General features: G+C 36.9%; 1 protein-coding gene across 2 annotated transcripts in view; it reads left to right on the forward strand.

Annotated features, from left to right (window-relative positions):
* F5 (coagulation factor V) overlaps positions 1 to 21096 on the forward strand; it is an 86430-nt gene that overhangs the window by 34507 nt on the left and 30827 nt on the right. For both annotated transcript variants that reach the window (XM_082833176.1, XM_082833175.1), the window contains exons 5-10: positions 292 to 435; positions 3052 to 3273; positions 4793 to 4958; positions 17972 to 18149; positions 19729 to 19828; positions 20262 to 20473. In XM_082833176.1, coding sequence (XP_082689302.1) covers positions 292 to 435; positions 3052 to 3273; positions 4793 to 4958; positions 17972 to 18149; positions 19729 to 19828; positions 20262 to 20473 — 1022 coding nt within the window. The remainder of the gene's footprint in view (positions 1 to 291; positions 436 to 3051; positions 3274 to 4792; positions 4959 to 17971; positions 18150 to 19728; positions 19829 to 20261; positions 20474 to 21096) is intronic.

Consider the following 21096-nt stretch of genomic DNA (forward strand, 5'->3'; position numbering starts at 1 on the left):
TGGATACTTTTACTAAAGCCTTGACAGTCACCAAATGTTTTCTCTCTGTGCCAGATCAAATTTACTTTTAAAGCCCCATTCCTCAAGGCTATCAGGTGCCAGAAAGAAACAAGGTGGCACCAGGATTTTAATAAGCCTTCAATCATTATTACTTGATAGATGCTATTTTTATAAGAACACTTTACAGTTGACATCATTATGATTGGCTGCTTATCTTAAACTCTGTTATCTAGGAATAGCTAATGAGAGCCTTCTATCTGGGATGCTATTAAAAGTATGTCTTTTTCACAGGCACCCTAACTGAGGATGGGATACAGAAGATGTTTGACAAGCAACATGTACTGATGTTTGCTGTGTTTGATGAAAGTAAAAGCTGGAACCAGACATCATCCCTAATGTACACAGTCAATGGCTATGTGAATGGGACAATGCCAGGTAACACATGGGCTGTGTACTATCCAAAAATAGTTGAAGCACTGATCCCATTGTTTTCCTAAAGGCACTAGGGTAGTTGACCATACTCACAATTTTTTAACTCCTAATCTGAAAGGTAATGTAATCTAATTCAGTGGTTCTCAAGATTTAATCCTTTTTTTTTGCTTTTTTTAACTAACAAGTACAACAGACAAATTAGAAGCTACCTAAGAGAAGGAGTGTGCAGTCTTATTACATGTAGTGCTCCGAGCAGGTTTCACCTTGGCCTACATCTCCAGGAAGACATCCAGGATATCAGCTTAGTCTCCTTCAGTGAGTTGTGTGGTCCCTGCTGCATGGTGACCATGTTTTCTTCCAGAAATGAAGCCCTACAAAACAGAGTTCAAGGCCAGTCCTCAGCAGGAAGGGTCAGCAGGAAGAATGCAATGACGACACTTACAGTGAAGATGAACAGGAGATTAGGAGAAATATCCAACATACAAAAATACTACTAGCATTTCAAAAGATGGTGGATGAGTAATATTCAGTGGCATATGGGATGTTTTTCTCTTTTCATTTACATGTAGACTCTTGTGAAAAAGCAAAATCATAACAATTGTTAAGAGAAAAAAAAAAACTGATCCCCACCTAAACCACTTCTACTTCTCTCTGATAGAAATGACCTAGAACCAAAGATCCTGTGGGGGAAAAATGGGAAAAATGAAAATATTACTTTATTAAATAAACTATGCTTCAAAACACTAAATTTCTCAGAGGCTGCTTTCTATATCTGAAAATCACAAATGGCTTCTCTTACTAAAAATAAAACTTGTCAAGAGTTGAGGTCTGGACATTGCTTTTAAATTGTATTCCATTTCATTTGATTCTATCTTCCCACCCAGGTCATTACAAATATACTAAGATGACCCTGGGTTTTGTTTTTTTTTCTTTTTTTTTGCGTTACGCGGGTCTCTCACCGTTGTGGCCTCTCCCATTGCGGAGCACAGGCTGTGGATGCGCAGGCTCAGCGGCCATGGCTCACGGGCCCAGCCGCTCCCGCGGCATGTGGGATCTTCCCAGACCGGGGCACGAACCCGTGTCCCCTGCATCGGCAGGCGGACTCTCAACCACTGCGCCACCAGGGAAGCGTGACCCTGGGTTTTGATTCAGAGTTTAAAAACTTAGTTAACTGAGTTAGCACATCTGAGTTCACACCTTGCTCACTTCTCTACCTTAGTGTGGCTTTTAGCAGTTAGTTGTCTCAACGTGCTTTCGTAAAAAAATGGGTTAATCATCTATCCTGGTGCAGAGGGTGTTTAAGAAGTTTTTTACAGATAACATAGCATGTTATCTACTATGGGCCTTAGAGGGGAGTGGTCAAAAGAGAAATTGTATCTGTGTCCTGGCAAAGTAAATCATCCGTCTAAATATAGAGAAGGAGAAGCCAAAATAACCCATATGAAAAAATAAAAATTAATAACTCTATCAGGGCATAGAAGTTATGAATTTATAGTTGAAAAAGACAGAGTAGCTGGGGTCGAAAGTAGCTGGTAGTAGAAACAGAGAAAAGTTAATGCTTGTAAAACTGCCTTATGGGGCAGTATAAATTGAATATGATAAACGCTAATACAAATGTATGAAATGCTCAACCCAATATATGCATTGATTGGAGGCAGACATTCTTCCACCAAAGCCTCCTACCTTCCAGCTTCTTGTTCTCACCTGTGATACTAGGAATTGGTCTTGTTACAATGGTCTGAACAAGACAAGCCCTTAGCCCCTCTTTGGGTAAGGGACTGATTCATGGCCCCACGGTCTAGTATCGAGTGATTATAGATCTGAAATTTAAAACCCAAGCCAAGGATAGAAGCCAGAGGTTGGAATCTCCCATAGAGCAAATCAGCATTTTCTGAGTCACTGTGGGAGCAAGAAGGAGCCAGACAGCTTTTGTACTCAGTTCTCATTACTCCATCCATGAAATGCTCCCAGTGACCCAGTATACTGAGGATTTGTCCACTGCATTTTAAGGAGATCCTATAACCCACACAGTAATTCACTGCCTTGTCATTAAAAAAATCAACCAGTGGGCAAAGAAACAGTATAAAATCCTTAAAGCATCTTCACATCTTCTTCCTGTTAGGATCAAGCCCTTTTAGGATTAGAGGTTTAGGCCCTTAAACTCAGCCCTTTTGGAGGCTCTGGCAACTCCCTCCAGCTGAGTCCAGATTGGTACTAGAGTGACCAACTACTCAGGCCTGCCCAGGACTTTCTCAGTTCTAACACTGAAAATCCTGCCTCCTGGGAAACCCCTCAGTCCTCAGTAAACCAGGATGGTTGGTCACCTACTTTCTTCTCTCCTTGGCCTTAGCAATCCCTGTGTTTCTAAACTAATATCCCCCCTCTCTGGGCTCTATAATACCACTTATTGCAATGAGTTGTGACTGCTTGTTTGCCCACCATTCGGATGTCTGCTTTTCTAGGGCAGGAATGAAAATGGGAGTGTCTGTACCTCCAGAACCTTGCACAATGCCTGATGCAAAGCAGGTGCCCAGTACGTATCTGGTGAGTGAATTTGTTATCACAGACTGCTGACTGACTGTTTTGGCCCCCATCTCTCTCTCTCTCTCTCTCCCTCAGATATAACAGTTTGTGCCCATGACCACATCAGTTGGCATCTGATTGGAATGAGCTCTGGGCCAGAACTGTTCTCCATTCATTTCAACGGCCATGTCCTGGAGCAGAGCCGTCATAAGATCTCAGCCATCACTCTCGTCAGTGCTACGTCCACAACTGCAAACATGACCATGAGCCTAGAGGGAAAGTGGATCATATCTTCGCTCATCCCGAAACATTTTCAAGGCAAGAAATTCTTTCAACAGTCTTGCTTACAAATGTAGGATCCTTTCGTCCTAGGCACTAAATCCCTCATTTTCCTTTGCTCTTGCAAGCCACCCACACTCCAAACATACATTCCTTAGTCCTTGAGAACAGAATATAGATACTTTGCTCTTAGACTTATAGCTCGTTAGTTGGGGATGGAGGAAGTAGAGAAATTGACAAAGACTTTTTAAAGTGATGCAAAAGCTGAAGAGGTCTCTACTTCCTTAAAAGGAGAAAGGAGGAAGGAAACAAAAACATACATAGAGATATTTTTTCTTGGGCTATTTAATATGCAGCTAAAGGAAAAGAACTAGGTGTTGGAACTGGTCAAACTTCTGTAAATTTATAGAAGCACCAAGTTACAGAAAGTGTAAAAGTTTTAACATGAAAAAATTGTCTTTCATAACAAGATGAGCACAGAGCCTGACCCAAAGAGGAACTCAGTGGATGTGTGTTGAATAGAAAAAACACAGTATCTAACCAGCTGAGGGGTGAGCTTTAAAGAACATCAGTGAATTCTAGTGGGGGGAAAAATCAGCCTAGGTTGTTATATAGTATCAGGTAAACAAAATAACTAACGGTCTATTACACATTGTTGCTTTAAAACAGTTAGGAGGAGGGTTCCTGTAAATATAAGTAAATATCACTATAGGAAATCATTGTGTTACCAAAATAATGTGTATAAAAGCAAGAAATAGGGCCTCCCTGGTGGCCCAGTGGTTGAGAGTCCGCCTGCCATTGCAGGGGACACAGGTTCGTGCCCCGGTCTGGGAAGATCCCACATGCCGCGGAGCAGCTGGGCCCGTGAGCCATGGCCGCTGAGCCTACGTGTCCAGAGCCTGTGCTCCGCAACAGGAGAGGCCACAACAGTGAGAGGCCCGTGTACCGCAAAAATAAATAAATATAAATAATAAAAAAGCAAGAAATATAAAAAAGAGACACTTTATGGGATCATTTCATTTTTTGTTCACACTAAGCAGTCAAAATTATATTTGAAGTAATGAAATTGTCACAATATCCCTGGAAGATAGAGCCCCAAATACTAATGAAACCACAGCAAAACTAACATTATTAAAGTTAAGTGCTTTCTGTATTATCTTATTTAATTTTTAAGAACAATTTCGTACAGTACATACTAGTAATATCTTCATTTTACAAATAAAAGGAAGAGGTTATAGGAAATATGGGAAATCGACATGACCTAAGTCATAAGGTTTTAAGGATCTGGAAATTTCAAGAAATTTTCCTCCCTGGTAAGAAACAAAGGATAGCTTTCCAAGTTATTCCCCTAATTCATCCTCTCTTTCCCTTGCTTTTTTATTCTTGGTCCTTCTGCAGTGTATTAAAAGAGCTTCAAACCAAAATGTTCAAAAGTTGCCTGAGCGTTACTTTCACTGTTATTATTGAAAACTTCCACAAATTTATTTTAAAGATATACATTTTATCAGCCTTAATTTCTTCTCTCAAATTCTTTCATTGTCTTTATGTCCTAACTCAGCTGGGATGCAGGCTTACATAGACATTAAAAACTGTGCAAAGAAAACCAGGAATCCTAAGAAACTAACTCGAGACCAGAGGCGGCACGTTAAGAGATGGGAATACTTCATTGCTGCAGAGGAAGTCATTTGGGACTATGCACCTATAATACCAGCAAACATGGACAAGTGAGTTTGGGGGGTTCTTCCTACCGAGCAGATTCCAGACATTTTCCTTAGGGTCCTAGATGCATGGGGTGAAAGGTCATGAGTTGACAGCTTTCATGGTAATACATGTATTGGATCTCATTCAGGTTTTCTTTTCCAAAACAATCTGAGATTACTCCAAACTCACCAAGAGAACTCAGAAAAATAATAATAATAGTAGTAGTAACAACGGCAATAATAATAGCAACTACCACTTCTTGAATGCTTCCTTTTGCCAAGCACTGTGTTAAACCTTTCTAAGAACTTTGCTTTAATGCCACAAGTTAGAAACAGCTTTTATTTATTTTGTAAATTAGGAAATGGGAGAGTGGGATTAAGAAAACTGGAAATTCAAATAGCTCTTAAACACTTGAAAAATACTCAAGCTCACTCACAGTAAGAGAAATATGTAAACTAAACTTCTCTCAAATACTATTTTTCACCTATGAGACTCACAAGTTTAGATGACATAATGTATTGGCAAGGCTGCGGGAAACAAGCTCTATCATGTATTGCTGGTGGAAGAGCGAATTGGAAAAGCCATTCTAGAGGATAATTTGGCAATGTGTATTAAAATTATAAATGCATATATTTTCTGATCCAGCAATCTCACTCTGGGAATTTACTATATAGATATACTTGCTTACAGGTGAAATGGTATGTGTACAGGAGTTCACTGCTGCACTGTTGTAGCAAAAGATTGGAAACAACCCATAATGTCCATCAATAGGAAATTAATAAGTTATGGTACATCCATACAATGGAATACTATGCATCTGTTTTAAAGAGGATGCAAAAACTCTCTCTGTACTACTAATATAAAAAGTTCTCCAAGATATATTTTTAAATTAAAAAGTCAAGGGAGCAAGAAGGTAGAATAGCAGATTCCCCCACTTGTATTCCCCCACAGCAACGATAATTTGGCAGCCATCCACAAACAGAAGTGCCTTTGTGAGAGCTTTGGGATCAAAGTAGGAACTTGCAAAATCCCAGTGTAAGTCAAGACCAAGGAGGACTGTTTTGAGAAGGCAAGTCCATGCTCAGATGGTTGGTTCACTAACTGTAATTCAGTTACAAACCTGGAAATAGCCTCCTCCCCTTATGGACTCAGCTACAGCCCCACTTAACCTTGGTCCTGCCACTAGCACCATTTGATAAGGAACCCAGGAGGAGTCACGCCTGTCCATGACCCTGGAGGCTGACCTGCAGACCTCAGTTTGACTGTGGATCTTGAAGCAGCCCTGTAACTAATTCAATCCTTCTCCCAGCCATGATCCAGGAGTAGTCTTGCCTGCCCAGGAACCTGTTGGGGGTCACATCCACTCATGCCCCTGGTGGCTGGCCTGCAGACCTTGGTCCCACTACAGATCTTGAAATGGCCCTGTTACCTAGTTCCATACCTCAAAACTGCAGTTGAGGAGCAGTTCTGCCAACTCAGGGACCCACCAAGTGACACACTGGGAGCCCTCCAAAGGGCCAGATGGGAGCCACTCCCATCTACACACTTGATAACAGGCCTACCATTTGCAAACCCAATTGTGGACCTTGAAGTAGACTGTTATCCCAGTGCCAGCTCTACTGACCAAGGTCCTGAAGGCAGTTCCATTTTCCCAGGGACCAGACAGGGTCTATGTCCACCTGAGCCCCTGGTAAAAGGCCTTCCAACCACAGATGCTGCTGCAGGCCCAGCAGCAACCACATGATCTGGTTCCAACCTCACTCAACTGTGATCCCAGAGGCAATTCCATCAGCCTGCAGACCTGACAAGAGGTTTTTACCTGCCAAAACCTGTCTGTAAAGATTGGAAGGGGGTGTTTGCTCCTTCAAATGCACAAACATCAACACAAAGCTACACAAATCACAAAGAATCAGGCAACATGACACCACCAAAGGAAACTAATAAAGCTCCAGTAACCAGTGTGAAAGAAATAGAGATCTACAAATTGCCTGACAAAGAATTAAAAATAATCATCTTAAAGAAGCTCAATGAGGTACAAGATAACACAGATAGGTAATCAAATGAAATCAGGAAAACAATAAATGAACAAAATAAGAAATTTAATAAAGAAAGAGAAACCATAAAAAAATAACCAAACAGAAATCCTAGAGCTGAAGAATACAATAACAGAACTGAAAATATTCAATAGAGAGCTTCAATAGCAGACTTATCACTTTAGCTTTAAGGACACCTATAGATTAATGGATACGTGTATATGTATGGCTGAGTCGATTTGCTGTGCACCTGAAGCTATCGCAATATTGTTAATCAGCTATACTCCAACATAAAATAAAAAGTTATAAAAAAAAGTGAAGGGGTAAAAAAGACAAGGTCACTATATAATGATAGAGGGGTCAATTAATCAAGATACTATAAAATTATAAATATATATGCAGCCAAGTTTAGAGAACCTAAATATATGAAGCAAATATTAACGGAACTACAGAGAAAAATAGACAGCAATACAATAATAGTAGGGGACTTTAATACCACACTTTAATCAATGGATAAATGATCCAGACATAAAATCAATAAGGAAGCAGTGGAATTGAATAACACTGTAGAACAAGTGTACCTAACAGACATATAAAGAACATTACATCCAAATAAAGAACATTCCGTTGAACAACAGCAGAATACATATTCTTCTCAAGTGCACATGGAATATTCTCTAGGATTCTTTATAACATATTAGTCCACAAAACAAGTTTTAACAATTTCAGAATATTAAAATAATATCAAGTATCTTTTCTCACCATAATGGTATGAAACTACAAATCAGTAACAGAAGAAAACTGAAAAATTCACAAATATGTGGATTAAATAATAGTCTCCTGAACAACCAATGAATCAAAGAAGAAATCAAATAGGAAATCAAAATATATCTTGAGACAAATGAAAACAGAAATACAACATACTAAAATTTATAGAATATAGCAAAAGCAGTTGTAAGAGGGAAGTCTATAGTAATAAATGCCTACATTTAAAACAGAAGAAAGAGAGCCTCATGCACCAGAGAGCAGACAGCAGAAGCAAGAACTACAGTCCTGCAGCCTGTGGAACAAAAACCACATTCACAGAAAGATAGACAAAATGAAAAGGCAGAGCACTACGTACCAGATGAAGGAACAAGATAAAACCCCAGAAAAACAACCAAATGGAGATAGGCAACCTTCCAGAAAAAGAATTCAGAATAATGATAGTGAAGATGATCCAGTACCTCAGAAAAAGAATGGAGGCAAAGATCGAGAAGATGCAAGAAATGTTTAACAAAGACCTAGAAGAATTAAAGCACATACACCTAGAAGAATTAAAGAACAAACAAACAGAGATGAACAATACAATAACTGAAATGAAAAATACACTAGAAGGAATCATTAGTAGAATAACTGAGGCAGAAGAACGGATAAGTGACCTGGAAGACAGAATGGTGGAATTCACTGCTGTGGAAAAGAATAAAGAAAAAAGAATGAAAAGAAATGAAGACAGCCTAAGAGACCTCTGGGTCAACATTAAACATAACAACATTCGCATTATAGGGGTCCCCGAAGGAGAAGAGAGAGAGAAAGGACCCGAGAAAATATTTGAAGAGATTATAGTCAAAAACTTCCCTAACATGGGAAAGGAAATAGCCACCCAAGTCCAGGAAGCTCAGAGAGTCCCATACAGGATAAACCCAAGGAGAAACAAGCCGAGACACATAGTAATCAAATTGACAAAAATTAAAGACAAAGAAAAATTATTGAAAGCAACAAGGGAAAAATGACAAATAACATACAAGGGAACTCCCATAAGGTTAACAGCTGATTTCTCAGCAGAAACTCTACAAGCCAGAAGGGAGTGGCATGATATATTTAAAGTGAGGAAAGGAAAGAACCTACAACCAAGATTACTCTACCCAGCAAAGATCTCGTTCAGATTCGACAGAGAAATCAAAACTTTACAGACAAACAGAAGCTAAGAAAATTCAGCACCACCAAACCAGCTCTACAACCAATGCTAAAGGAACTTCTCTAAGTGGGAAACACAAGAAAACAAAAAGACCTACAAAAAAAAAAAAAAAAAAAAACAAACCCAAAACAATTAAGAAAATGGTAATAGGAACATACATATCGATAATTACCTTAAATGTGAATGGATTAAATGCCATAACCAAAAGACACAGGCTCACTGAATGGATACAAACACAAGACCTATATATATATATATATATATATATGCTGTCTAAAAGAGACCCACTTCAGACCTAGGGACACATACAGACTGAAAATGAAGGGATGGAAAAAGATATTCCATGCAAATGGAGATCAAAAGAAACCTGGAGTAGCAATACTCACATCAGATAAAATAGACTTTAAAATAAAGAATGTTACAAGAGACAAGGAAGGATACTACATAATGATCATGGGATCAATCCAAGAAGAAGATATAACAATTATAAATATATATGCAACCAACATAGGAGTACTTCAATACATAAGGCAAATGCTAATAGCTATAAAAGAGGAAATTGAGAGTAACACAATAATATTGGGGAACTTTAACACCTCAATTACACCAATGGAGAGATCATCCAGACAGAAAATTAATAAGGAAACATGACCTTTAAATGACACAACAGACCAGATAGATTTAATTAATATTTATAGGACATTCTATCTGAAAACAGCAGATTACACTTTCTTCTCAAGTGCACATGGAACATTGCCTAGGATAGATCACATCTTGGGTCACAATTCAAGCCTTGGTAAATTTAAGAAAACTGAAATCATATCAAGCATCTTTTCCGACCACAATGCTATGAGATTAGAAATAAATTCCAGGGAAAAAAACATAAAAAACACAAACACATGGAGGCTAAACAAACGTTACTAAATAACCAAGAGATCACTGAAGAAATCAAAGAGGAAATCAAAAAATACCTAGAGACAAATGACAATGAAAACATGATGATCCAAAACCTGTGGGATGCAGCAAAAGCAGTTCTAAGAGGGAAGTTTATAGCTATACAAGCCTACCTCAAGAAACAAGAAAAATCTCAAATAAACAATCTAACCTTACACCTAAAGGAACTAGAGAAAGAAGGACAAACAAAACCCGAAGTTAGTAGAAGGAAAGAAATCATAAATATCTGAGCAGAAATAAATGAAATAGAAACAAAGAGAACAACAGCAAAGGTCAACAAAACTAGAAGCTGGTTCTTGGTGAAGATAAACAAAATTGATAAATGTTAAGTCAGACGCATCAAGAAAAAGAGGGAGAGGACTCAAATCAATAAAATTAGAAATAAAAAAGAAGTTAAAAGGACAACACAGAAATAGAAACCATCATATGAGACTACTACAAGCAGCTCTATACCAATAAAATGGACAACCTGGAAGAAATGGACAAATTCTTAGAAAAGTATAACCTTCCAAGACTGAACCAGGAAAAAATAGAAAATATGAACAGACCAATCACAAATAATGAACTTGAAACTGTGATTAAAACTCTTCATCCAGATCCAGATGGCTTCACAGGTGAATCCTATGAAACATTTAGAGAAGAGCTAACACCCATCCTTCTCAAACTCTTCCAAAACATGGTAGAGGAAGGAACACTCCCAAACTCATTCTGTGAGGCCACCATCACCCTGATACCAAAATCAGACAAAGATTCTACAAAAAAAGAAAATTACAGACCAATATCACTGAAGAACATAGATGCAGAAATCCTCAACAAAATACCACCAAACAGAATCCAAGAACACATTAAAAGGATCATACACAATGATCAAGTGGGATTTATCCCAGGGATGCAAGGTTCTTCAATATATGCAAATCAATCCATATGATACACATATTAACAAACTGAAGAATAAAAACCATATGATAATCTCAATAGAGGCAGAAAAAGCTTTTGACAAAATTCAACACCCACTGATGAAAAAAACTCTCCAGAAAGTGGGCATAGAGGGAACCTACCTCAACATAATAAAGGCCATATATGACAAACCCACAGCAAATCTCATTCTCAATGGTGAAAAACTGAAAGCATTTCCTCTAAGATTAGGAACAGGACAAGGATGTCCACGCTCGCCACTATTATTCAACATAGTTTTGGAAGTCCTAGCCATGGCCATCAGGAAGAAAATGAAACAAAGGAATACAAATTGGAAAAGAAGATGTAAAACTGTCACTGTTTGCAGATGACATCATACTATACATAGATAATCCTAAAAAGGCCACCAGAAAACTACTAGAGCTAATCAATGAATTTAGTAAAGTTGCAAGATACAAAAAAAAATGCACAGAAATCTCTTGCATTCCTATACACTAACAATGAAAGATCAGAAAGAGAAATTGAGGAAATAATCCCATTCACCATTGCAACAAAAAGAATAAAATACCTAGGCATATACCTACCTAAGGATGTAAAAGACCTATACTCAGAAAACTATAAAACACTGATGAAAGAAATCAAAGATAACACAAACAGATGGAGAGATATACCACGTTCATGGATTGGAAGAATCAGTATTGTAAAACTGACTATGCTACCCAAAGCAATCTACAGATTCAATGCAATCCCTATCAAATTACCAACGGCATTTCTTTTTACAGAACTAGAACAAAAAATCTTAAAATTTTTATGGAGACACAAAAGAGCCCGAATAGCCAAAGCACTCTTGAGGGGAAAAAACAGAGCTGGATGAATCACACTCCCTGACTTCAGACTATACTATAAAGCTACAGTAATCAAGACAATATGGTACTGGCACAAAACCAGAAATATAGATCAACGGAACAGGATAGAAGGCCCGGAGATAAACCCACACACCTCTGGTCAACTAATCTATGACAAAGGAGGCAAGGATATAGAATTGAGAAAAGACAGTCTCTTCAATAAGTGGTGTTGGGAAAAATGCGCAGCTCATGTAAAAGAACGAAATTAGAACACTCCCTGACACTGTACACAAAAATACACTCAAAATGGATTAGAGATCTAAATGTAAGACCGGACACTATAGAACTCTTAGAAGAAAACATAAGAAGAGCACTCTTTGACATAAATCACAGTAAGATCTTTTTTGACCCACCTCCTTGAGTAATGGAAATAAAAACAAAAATAAACAAATGGGGTCTAATGAAACTTAAAATCTTTTGCACAGCAAAGGAAACTACAAACAAGACGAAAAGACAACCCTCAGAATGGGAGAAAATATTTGCAAATGAATCAACGGACAAATGATTAATCTCCAAAATATATAAATAGCTCATGTAGCTCAATATTAAAAAAACAACCCAATTCAAAAATGGGTAAAAGACCTAAATAGACATTTCACCAAGGAAGACATACAGATGGCCAAGAGGCACATGATAAGCTGCTCAACATCACTAATTATTAGAGAAATGCAAATCAAAACTACCACGAGTTATCACCTCACACCGGTTAGAATGGGCATCATCAGAAAATCTACAAACAACAAATGCTGGAGAGGGTGTGGAGAAAAGGGAGCCCTCTTGCACTGTTGGTGGGAATGTAAATTGATACAGCCACTATGGAGAACAGTATGGAGGTTCCTTAAAAAACTAAAAATAGAATTACCATAAGACCCAGCAATCCCTCTCCTGGGCATATACCCAGAGAAAACCATAATTCAAGCAGACGCATGCACCCCAATGTTCATTGCAGCACTATTTACAATAGCAAGGTCATGGAAGCAACCTAAATACCCACTGACAGATGAATGAATAAAGAAGATGTGGTACATATATACAATGGAGTATAATCAAGCCATAAAAAGGAATGAAATTGGGTCATTTGTAGAGACGTGGATGGACCTAGAGACTGTCATACAGAGTGAAGTAAGTCAGAAGGAGAAAAGCAAATATCGTATATTAACGCATATATGTGCAATCTAGAAAAATGGTACAGATGAACCAGTTTGCAAGGCAGAAATAGAGACACAGGTGTAGAGAACAAACATTTGGACACCACGGCAGGGAAGCAGTGGCGGGTGGTGGTGGTGGTGGGATTAATTGGGAGATTGGGATTTACATATATAGGCTAATACATATAAAATAGATAAATAATAAGAACCTGCTCTATAAAAAATAAATAAAATTCAACAAAGAAATAAATATTAAAAAAGCACCTTGTATTTAGTTCACATTCAATAATTAATAAATTTTATTTTATAATCTGAAAAGAGAAAAATAAAAACACTTAAAAAAACAGGAAAGAAAGAAAGAAGGAGAAAGGGAGGGAGGGAGGGTGGGAGAGGGAGGGAGAAAGAAAGAAAGAAAGAAAGAAAGAAAGAAAGAAAGAAAGAAAGAAAGAAAGAAAGAAAGAAAGGAAGGAAGGAAGGAAGGAAGGAAGAAAGAAGAACGAAAGAAGAAAGAAAGAAAGAAAGAGAAAGAGAGGGAGGGAGGAAGGAAGGGAGAGAGAAGGAAAGAAAGGAAAAAGAAAGAAACAAATGAAAGAAAGAAAGAAAAGAAGGAAGGAAGAAAGAAAGAAAGAAAGAAAAGGAAGGAAGGAAGGGAGGAAGGAATGAAGGAAGAGAGGAAGGAAGGAAGGGGAAGGAAAGAAAGAAGAAAGGAAGAGAGAAAGAGAGAAAGAAAGAAAGGAAGGGAGAAAGAAAGAATTTTAACTTTATACCTCAAGTAACTAGCAAACTAAGCCCAAAGTTAGCCAAAAGAAGTAAATAAAAATTAGTGAAAAAATAAATGGTGTCTAGAAAGACAACAGAAAAGATAAACATAACCAAGAGTTACTCTTTTGAAATGATAAACAAAATTGACAAACCTTTAGCTAAGCAATGAAGAGAGATGACTCAAATAAATAAGATTATAACTAAAAGAGGAGACATTACAGCTTATACCACAGAAGTGCAAAGGATCATAGAGACTACTATGAACAATTATATGCCAACAAATTGGATAAGTAGAAGAAAGGAAAAAGGTCCTAGAAACATATATCCTACCATGACTGAATCAAAAAGAAATAGAAAATCTGAACAGATGAATAACAAGTAAGAAGATTGAATCAGTAATCCAAAACCTCCAAACAAAGAAGCCCAGGACCAGATGGCTTCACAGGTATATTGTACACTAATCCTCAAACTCTTCCCAAATATTAAAGAGTAGGGAGCACTTCCAAACTTATTTTACAAGCCTAGCATTATTCTCATACCAAAGCTGGATAAGAGCAATACAAGAAAAAAATTACAGGCCAATATCCCTAATGAACATAGATGCCAAAAACATTATCAAAATATTAGTAAACTGAATTCAACAGCACGTTAAAATTATCATAAATGATGATCGAGTGAGATTTATTCCTGTGATTCAAGGATGGTTCAACATATGCAAATCAATAAATTAGAAGTACCACATTAAAAATGAATAATAAAAATATCATTATCTCAATAGATGCAAAAAAAAGGCAATTAACAAAATTCAACATCTTTTCATTATAAAAACTCTCAACAAGTTAGGTATAGAAGGAATGTGCTTCAACACAATAAAGGCCATATATGACAAACCCAAAGCTAACATCATACTCGGTGGTGAAAATCTGAGAGCTTTTCCTCTAAGATCAGGAACAAGACAAGGATGCCCATTCTTGTCACTTTTATTCAGCATAGTACTGGAAATTCTAGCCAAAGCAATCAGGCAAGGAAAAAAAATAGGCATCCTAATCAGAAAGGAAGAAGTAAAATCGTCTTTATTTGCAGATGATGTGATTTTATATATAAAAAAACACTTGAGACTCTACCAAAAATCTATTAGAATAAAGAAATTCAGTAGTTGCAGGATAGAAAATGAACATAATGAAAATCAGTTGAATTTATATACACTAACAATGAACAATCCAAACAGAAATTAAGAAAATACTTCCATTTACAATAGAATTTTTTTAAAAGAATAAAATACTTAGGAAATTTAACCAAGGTGGTGAAAGATCTACACACTGAAAACTATAAGACAGCAATGAAAGAAACTGAAGAAGATACAATCAAATACAAAGATGTCCTGTGTTTATGGGTTAGAAGAATTAACTTTGTTAAAATGCCCACATTACCCAAAGTGATCTACAGATTCAATGCAACCCTTATTAAATTCCAATGACATTTTTCAAAGAAATAGAAAAAAAAACAGATGAAACCACAAAAGACCTTAAATATCCAAAGCAATCTTGAGCAAGAAGAGCAAAGCTTGAGGCATCAAACTTCCTGATTTCAAACTATATTACAAAGCTATAGTAATCAAACAGTATAATAATGGAATAAAAACAGACACATATACCAAATAAACAGAAGTAAGGGCCCAGAAATAAACCCATGCATATATGGTCAACTAATCTTTGACAAAGGCACTAAGAATACACAATGAGGAAAGGACAGTCTCTTCAGTAAATGATGGTGGAAAAACTGGATATCCATATGCAAAAATATAAAATTAGACCCTTAACTTACAGCATAGACAAAAATTAACTCAAAATAAATTAAAAACTTAAATGTAATACCTGAAACCATAAAACCACTAGAAGAAAACATAACAGAAAATCTCTTTGACATTGGTCTTGGCAATGATTTTTTTGGGTATGACACCAAAAGCATAAGTAACAAAAGCAAAAATAAACAAGTGGGGCTACATCAAGCTGAAAAACTTCTGCACAGCAAAAGAAACAATTAACAAAATAAAAATATAACCTACAGAATGGGAGAAAATATTTGCAAACCGTATATCTGATAAGAGGTTAATATCCAAAATATAAAAGGAACTCATGTAACTCAATGGCAAAACAAACAAAAATAGCCTGATTAAAAAAAATGGGCAAAGGATCTAAACTGACATCTTTCTAAAGAAAATGTACAGGGACTTCCCTGGTGGTGCAGTGGTTAAGAATCTGCCTGCCAATGTAGGAGACACGGGTTCAATCCCTGGTCTGGGAAGATCCCACATGCCACGGAGCAACTGAGCCCGTGCACCACAACTACTGAGCCTGCGCATCTAGAGCCTGTGCTCTGCAACAAGAGAAACCACTGAAATGAGAAGCCTGTGCACCACAACGAAAGAGTAGCCCACACTTGCCACACCTAGGGAAAGCCCGCACACAGCAATGAAGACCCAATACAGCCAATAAATAAATAAATTTTAAAAATTAAAAAATAAATATTGTCAACTGTGGTAAAAAAAAAAAAAGAAAACATACAAATGGCCAATAGGCGTATGAAAAGGTGTTCAACATCACTAATCATGAGGGAAATGCAAATCATATCCATGATGAGATATCACCTCATACCTATGAGGATGACTAGGATGAAAAAGAGGTAACAACTGTTGATGAGGGTGTGGAGAAAATGGAATCCTTGTACACTGTTGGTGAGAATGTAAATTGGTGCAGCCTTTATGGAAAACAGTAAGGAGCTTCCTCAAAAAATTAAAAATAGAACTACCACTTCTGGGTATATATCCAGAGGAAATGAAGTCAGTATATCAAAGAGATATTTGCACTCCTGTGTTCATTGCAGTGTTATTCATGATAGCCTACATATGGAAACAACCTGAGTGTCTACCAATGGATAAATGAATTTTTAGAAATATGGTTTATATATACAATGGAATGTCATTCAGCCTTAAAAAAGAAGGAAATCCTGCCACTTGTAACAACATGGATAAACCTGCAGGACATTAGGCTAAGTGAAATATTCCAGACACAGAATTACAAATATTGCATGATTTCACTTATATGTGGAATCTAAAAAAGTCGAACTCATAGAAGCAGAGAGTATAATGGTGGTTGCCAGGGGTTGGGAGGTGAGGGGAATGCAGAGATGTTGATCAAAGTATACAAACATTCAGTTTCAAAATAAATAAGTTCTGGAGACCTGTTATAGTTAGTAACACTATAGTTAATAACACTGTATTGTACACTTGAAATTTGTTAAGACAGTATATCTTAAGTGTTCTCAAAATTTTAAAGAATTAGTAACTAGGTGAGGTGATGGAAGTGGTAATTAGCTTGACTGTGGTAGTCTCATATATTCATATATAAATTATTATGTTGTACACCTTAAATACATACATTTGTCAATTATACCTCAGTAAAGCTGGAAAAATGCAAAAAAACCTTCAAGGTATAGTATAGAATACATAAATAGCTGCCTTTTGTGAAAGGAGTGAAAGGATAAGAATATTTATATTTGCAAGTCATATTTGCATAAAGATGCTCTGGAATTATACACATGAAATTAATACAAGTGAATATTTAGAAAATGCAGGAAGGGTTAGGGAAGTGGGGTTGGGATAAGAATCCAGAACTTTCTAGCAGTAGTCAGTGATTTTCATTGTGTAAAATAAAGGCATAAAATGGAACTCTGCTTTTGCAAACTAAGGCTATAAAAAGGACCAAGGGGGAAAGTGGTTCATGTTGCTTCCCCCAAATCATTTATTGCAGTAGCTACAGAAGATGGGTGAAGGCATTTGGTTTTCAGATGGCACCAGGATTGGGTGGATGGTAGAAGAGATAGCCCAACAGCACAGAACTTATGTTTAATAAAGACAGCAGAAGCTTCCTAGAGTGGGAATGTGCTTTTACAGACTGAGAAATACCTGGAAAGCCAATAAAGATATCATAAGTTAAGTGATAAGAAATATTTAAGAAAAATTCATAGTGTTTCTCATCCTTTCATCCAGGTAGACCTTTCAGAGATAGTGAAGGTCCACTCTAGAAACCATAGTGACAGGAAGATCTAAGTAGCTGGTTCTAACCATGATTAAGACTTTATCAATGGTGGAGGAGACAGATCAGAGGTTTCCAGTTTTCCAACTAGAGAGAAGGTATCAGGACTTTGCAAACCACATTAAGGTTTGTTTGTTTGTTTTCCTTAAGGAAACTAGCATTTTAGCTAATTCAATAGCAGAACTTCTAAGCATAAGGGTTTCCCTATCATACTGGGGTCTCTACTTGAGAAAATGATTTAATCTTTTAAATTTTATTTCACTTTAAGAAAGTACAGATCTCTGCATTTGGATAATTTCTCAAACCAAATTGGAAAACATTATAAGAAGGCTGTCTACAAACAGTACCAAGATGCATCCTTCACCAAACTCCTGGAGAATCCCGATAACAAACAAGATGGGATCTTGGGCCCTATTATCAGAGCCCAGGTCAGAGACACACTTAAAGTAAGTAACAGAAATATAGAACCATGGAAGAAATTAAATAGTGAAAATAAGATTATAAGTACTGGTTATTTTTTTAATGTGTCCGTATAATTTTTAATTGAAATACAGCTTTAATTTTTATTTAGTATTTGCACCTATTGTAGCCTATCTCATAAAACAAACAATCTGAGACAGTTTATCAAATTATAAAGGAATAAAACAAGGAGCCAATGTAATTGCGGTGAAGGATAATGTGGGGACAAAGAAAATAAAGCCAAGGATAAGATAAGTATAATGAAACACATAGCATATGCTCCTGTAATGTTGTCAACAAATTTTGTCCTAAGCTTTCTAGCAGCCAAAGTAAAAAGGGAACTAGGTCAGGGTAGGAGTCACAGTAGTCATAAAAAAAAAAGCAGTTTCCCCTGCTACTGAGACTTAAGAGGAATTTCTCCCATGGATCCTTAAGAAAGAGGATGCTGTGTGATGTAGTAGATGGAATCCTTGATAAATTCCTACTGGTACAATAAATTTATAAAAGAAATTTATAAATTTAAAAGTTACAAAGCTTTTTAAAATAATGTTTCTCATTATAGCTGAGAACATAACCCAACTGAATGAAAACAATTCATCAATGTGGTCTAGGTATGTAGTTCTCTGATGATTAGTCTCTGATGAAGGTACATTTTGATATGTTTCAAGAGCACTGAGCGTTCTTCAGACAGTTTTCCTTAAACGCTGTGTCACATCATCAACTTATCTTCTGATAAGAACTAGACGGCAGAGAATTGAAAGTTGCAATCTTTGGCAAGATTCTAGAATGCAGATCATCTGCAGATTAAGCATGATCCAGATGCTTTGGCAAGCAAGTAGAAGATAAAATTCTCTTCCGAAGATTAAGCAGGCTAACTAGGACTCCTGTGTGCATAAAGCTCCTCCCTTCACCTCTTCATGGGAATGAACCAAGAGGATATCTACAGACAAGGCCAATTCTGTTCATTTAAAAAATAACAAAAGGGCAGAATGCAGCCTTTCTCTGTTCTCTTTCCCTTCCCTCATTTCTGATCCCTTTTAGGTACTCTTAGAAAGTGGAAATATGCCTCATTGGCAATTCAGGATCTCGCTATTTTCTGTGCCCCATCAAGAAGATGACTTGATGACAGGGTTCTGGGGGATCTGGCAGGCTGGTGAAGGTGATCATGGTCTAAGAGAAGAGAAGGAGCAGATTCAAAGGCAGATGTGGTCCAAGAAAGGAGAGGGGACAGGGGATGGTGACCAACTTGGAGAGAGTGATATACTGTGAGGAAAATGTCACTTCTAAGGTTAGACTTCTCTTTCCGTTTTCTACCTTTCTATGTGAGTGGAACTCTCAGATGCGCCTGTCAGGTGATGGGGAGAGGTTTCCACTCAGATAAACAGCATTAGTTTGCATTGACATAAACACACACACACACACGCACACACACGCGCACACGCACGCACACACACACACACACACACACACACACACTATCCCACAAGTAAATATGCAAAGCTAGCATCCTCTGTTCTCATGATTGACCTTAAATCCTGAAATAATGAATTTGAGTTAATTTTGTAGATCACGTTCAAAAATATGGCCAGCCGCAGCTACAGCATTTACCCTCATGGTGTGACCTTCTCTCCTTATGAAGATGAAGTCAACTCTTCCTCCACCTCAGGTCTGAACCTTTCACTTCTACTGAATGAAACTATTGACTACTGAGAGGTTGCCATAATTTTCTACTGTCCTCCTTGCCCAGTAGTATAACTTATACAGTCAGGTAGTATACGTATAGGGGTATCCTCAAAGTCACAACCAAACACTGCTCACTTCAGGGATTTTTTTACCCTAATGATTACAAAATATGGTGTCCTTTGTTAGTGCCATAAGTGGCCTCTAGTGGACGAATATGTAATAGCTACATGCTCTCCAGAGTTCTATCAAGTGGAACTTAATATAAAAATAATATTCCTTTTCCAACTTTGATTCTAACAAGAGCTCAATTATTTTAAATTATTCATTCATTTATTATTTACTTATTTGTTTATTTAATTTATTTCCATGAAATAATTTTGAAAATTGAAAACAATTTTGACTATATTTTCTTTCAGGCAGTAACACCATGATCAAAGCAGTTCAACCAGGGGAAACCTATACTTATAAGTGGAACATCCTAGAGTCTGATGAACCCAAGGAAAATGATGCTCAGTGCTTAACAAGACCATACTATAGTAATGTGGACATCACAAGGGACATTGCCTCTGGGCTGATAGGGCTACTTTTAATTTGTAAGAGCAGATCCTTGGATAAGCGAGGCATACAGGTATTTTGTCCTTGAAGTAACCTTTCAGAAATTCCAGGAATTTCTTCTATCTGGAACAGATTAGTTCTCCTTGTTAAATAATGGGGCTTTTGCTTCTAGAGAACCAGAAAATATTAAGTAGTCCTCTTTAGTGTGAATGTAACAACGCTTATTCCTTTAGTTACTTTTTTGTCTTGTCTATTTGCATATGGACTTTCACTGGAAAAGGCAAGTCTACAGTGTGATACTGTATTTTGTTTGCTTGTTTCAAATTCCAGATCTGTCCGTGCTATGTGATGAGCAAGTCACTTAGTTTCTCTTAATTTCTTCCTTTCATCAAAAGGGTATTACCCATTTTTAAAAAATTAATGAGTGGTAGTGTTACTGATTAGTTACATATTTATCTCTGTACTTTACTATGTTTTCCACTTTTTCTAAATTTGTATGGATCATTTTAAAAATCAAAATTAAAGCTCATAGAAACATTACTTGTTATTAAATATTTCAGATATTCAAAAAGTTACAGAAAAGAATAAAACAGACTTCTATGTACTCAAGAAATAAAACATTACATATGCAAAAAAAAAAAAAAGGGGTATTACCCCCTCCTAAAAATTTTATAGGGTTGTTTCACAGCTCAATGA

The sequence above is a fragment of the Leucopleurus acutus genome, assembly GCF_964270905.1.
Source record: "Leucopleurus acutus genome assembly, chromosome: 2".
NCBI lineage: Eukaryota > Metazoa > Chordata > Mammalia > Artiodactyla > Delphinidae > Leucopleurus > Leucopleurus acutus.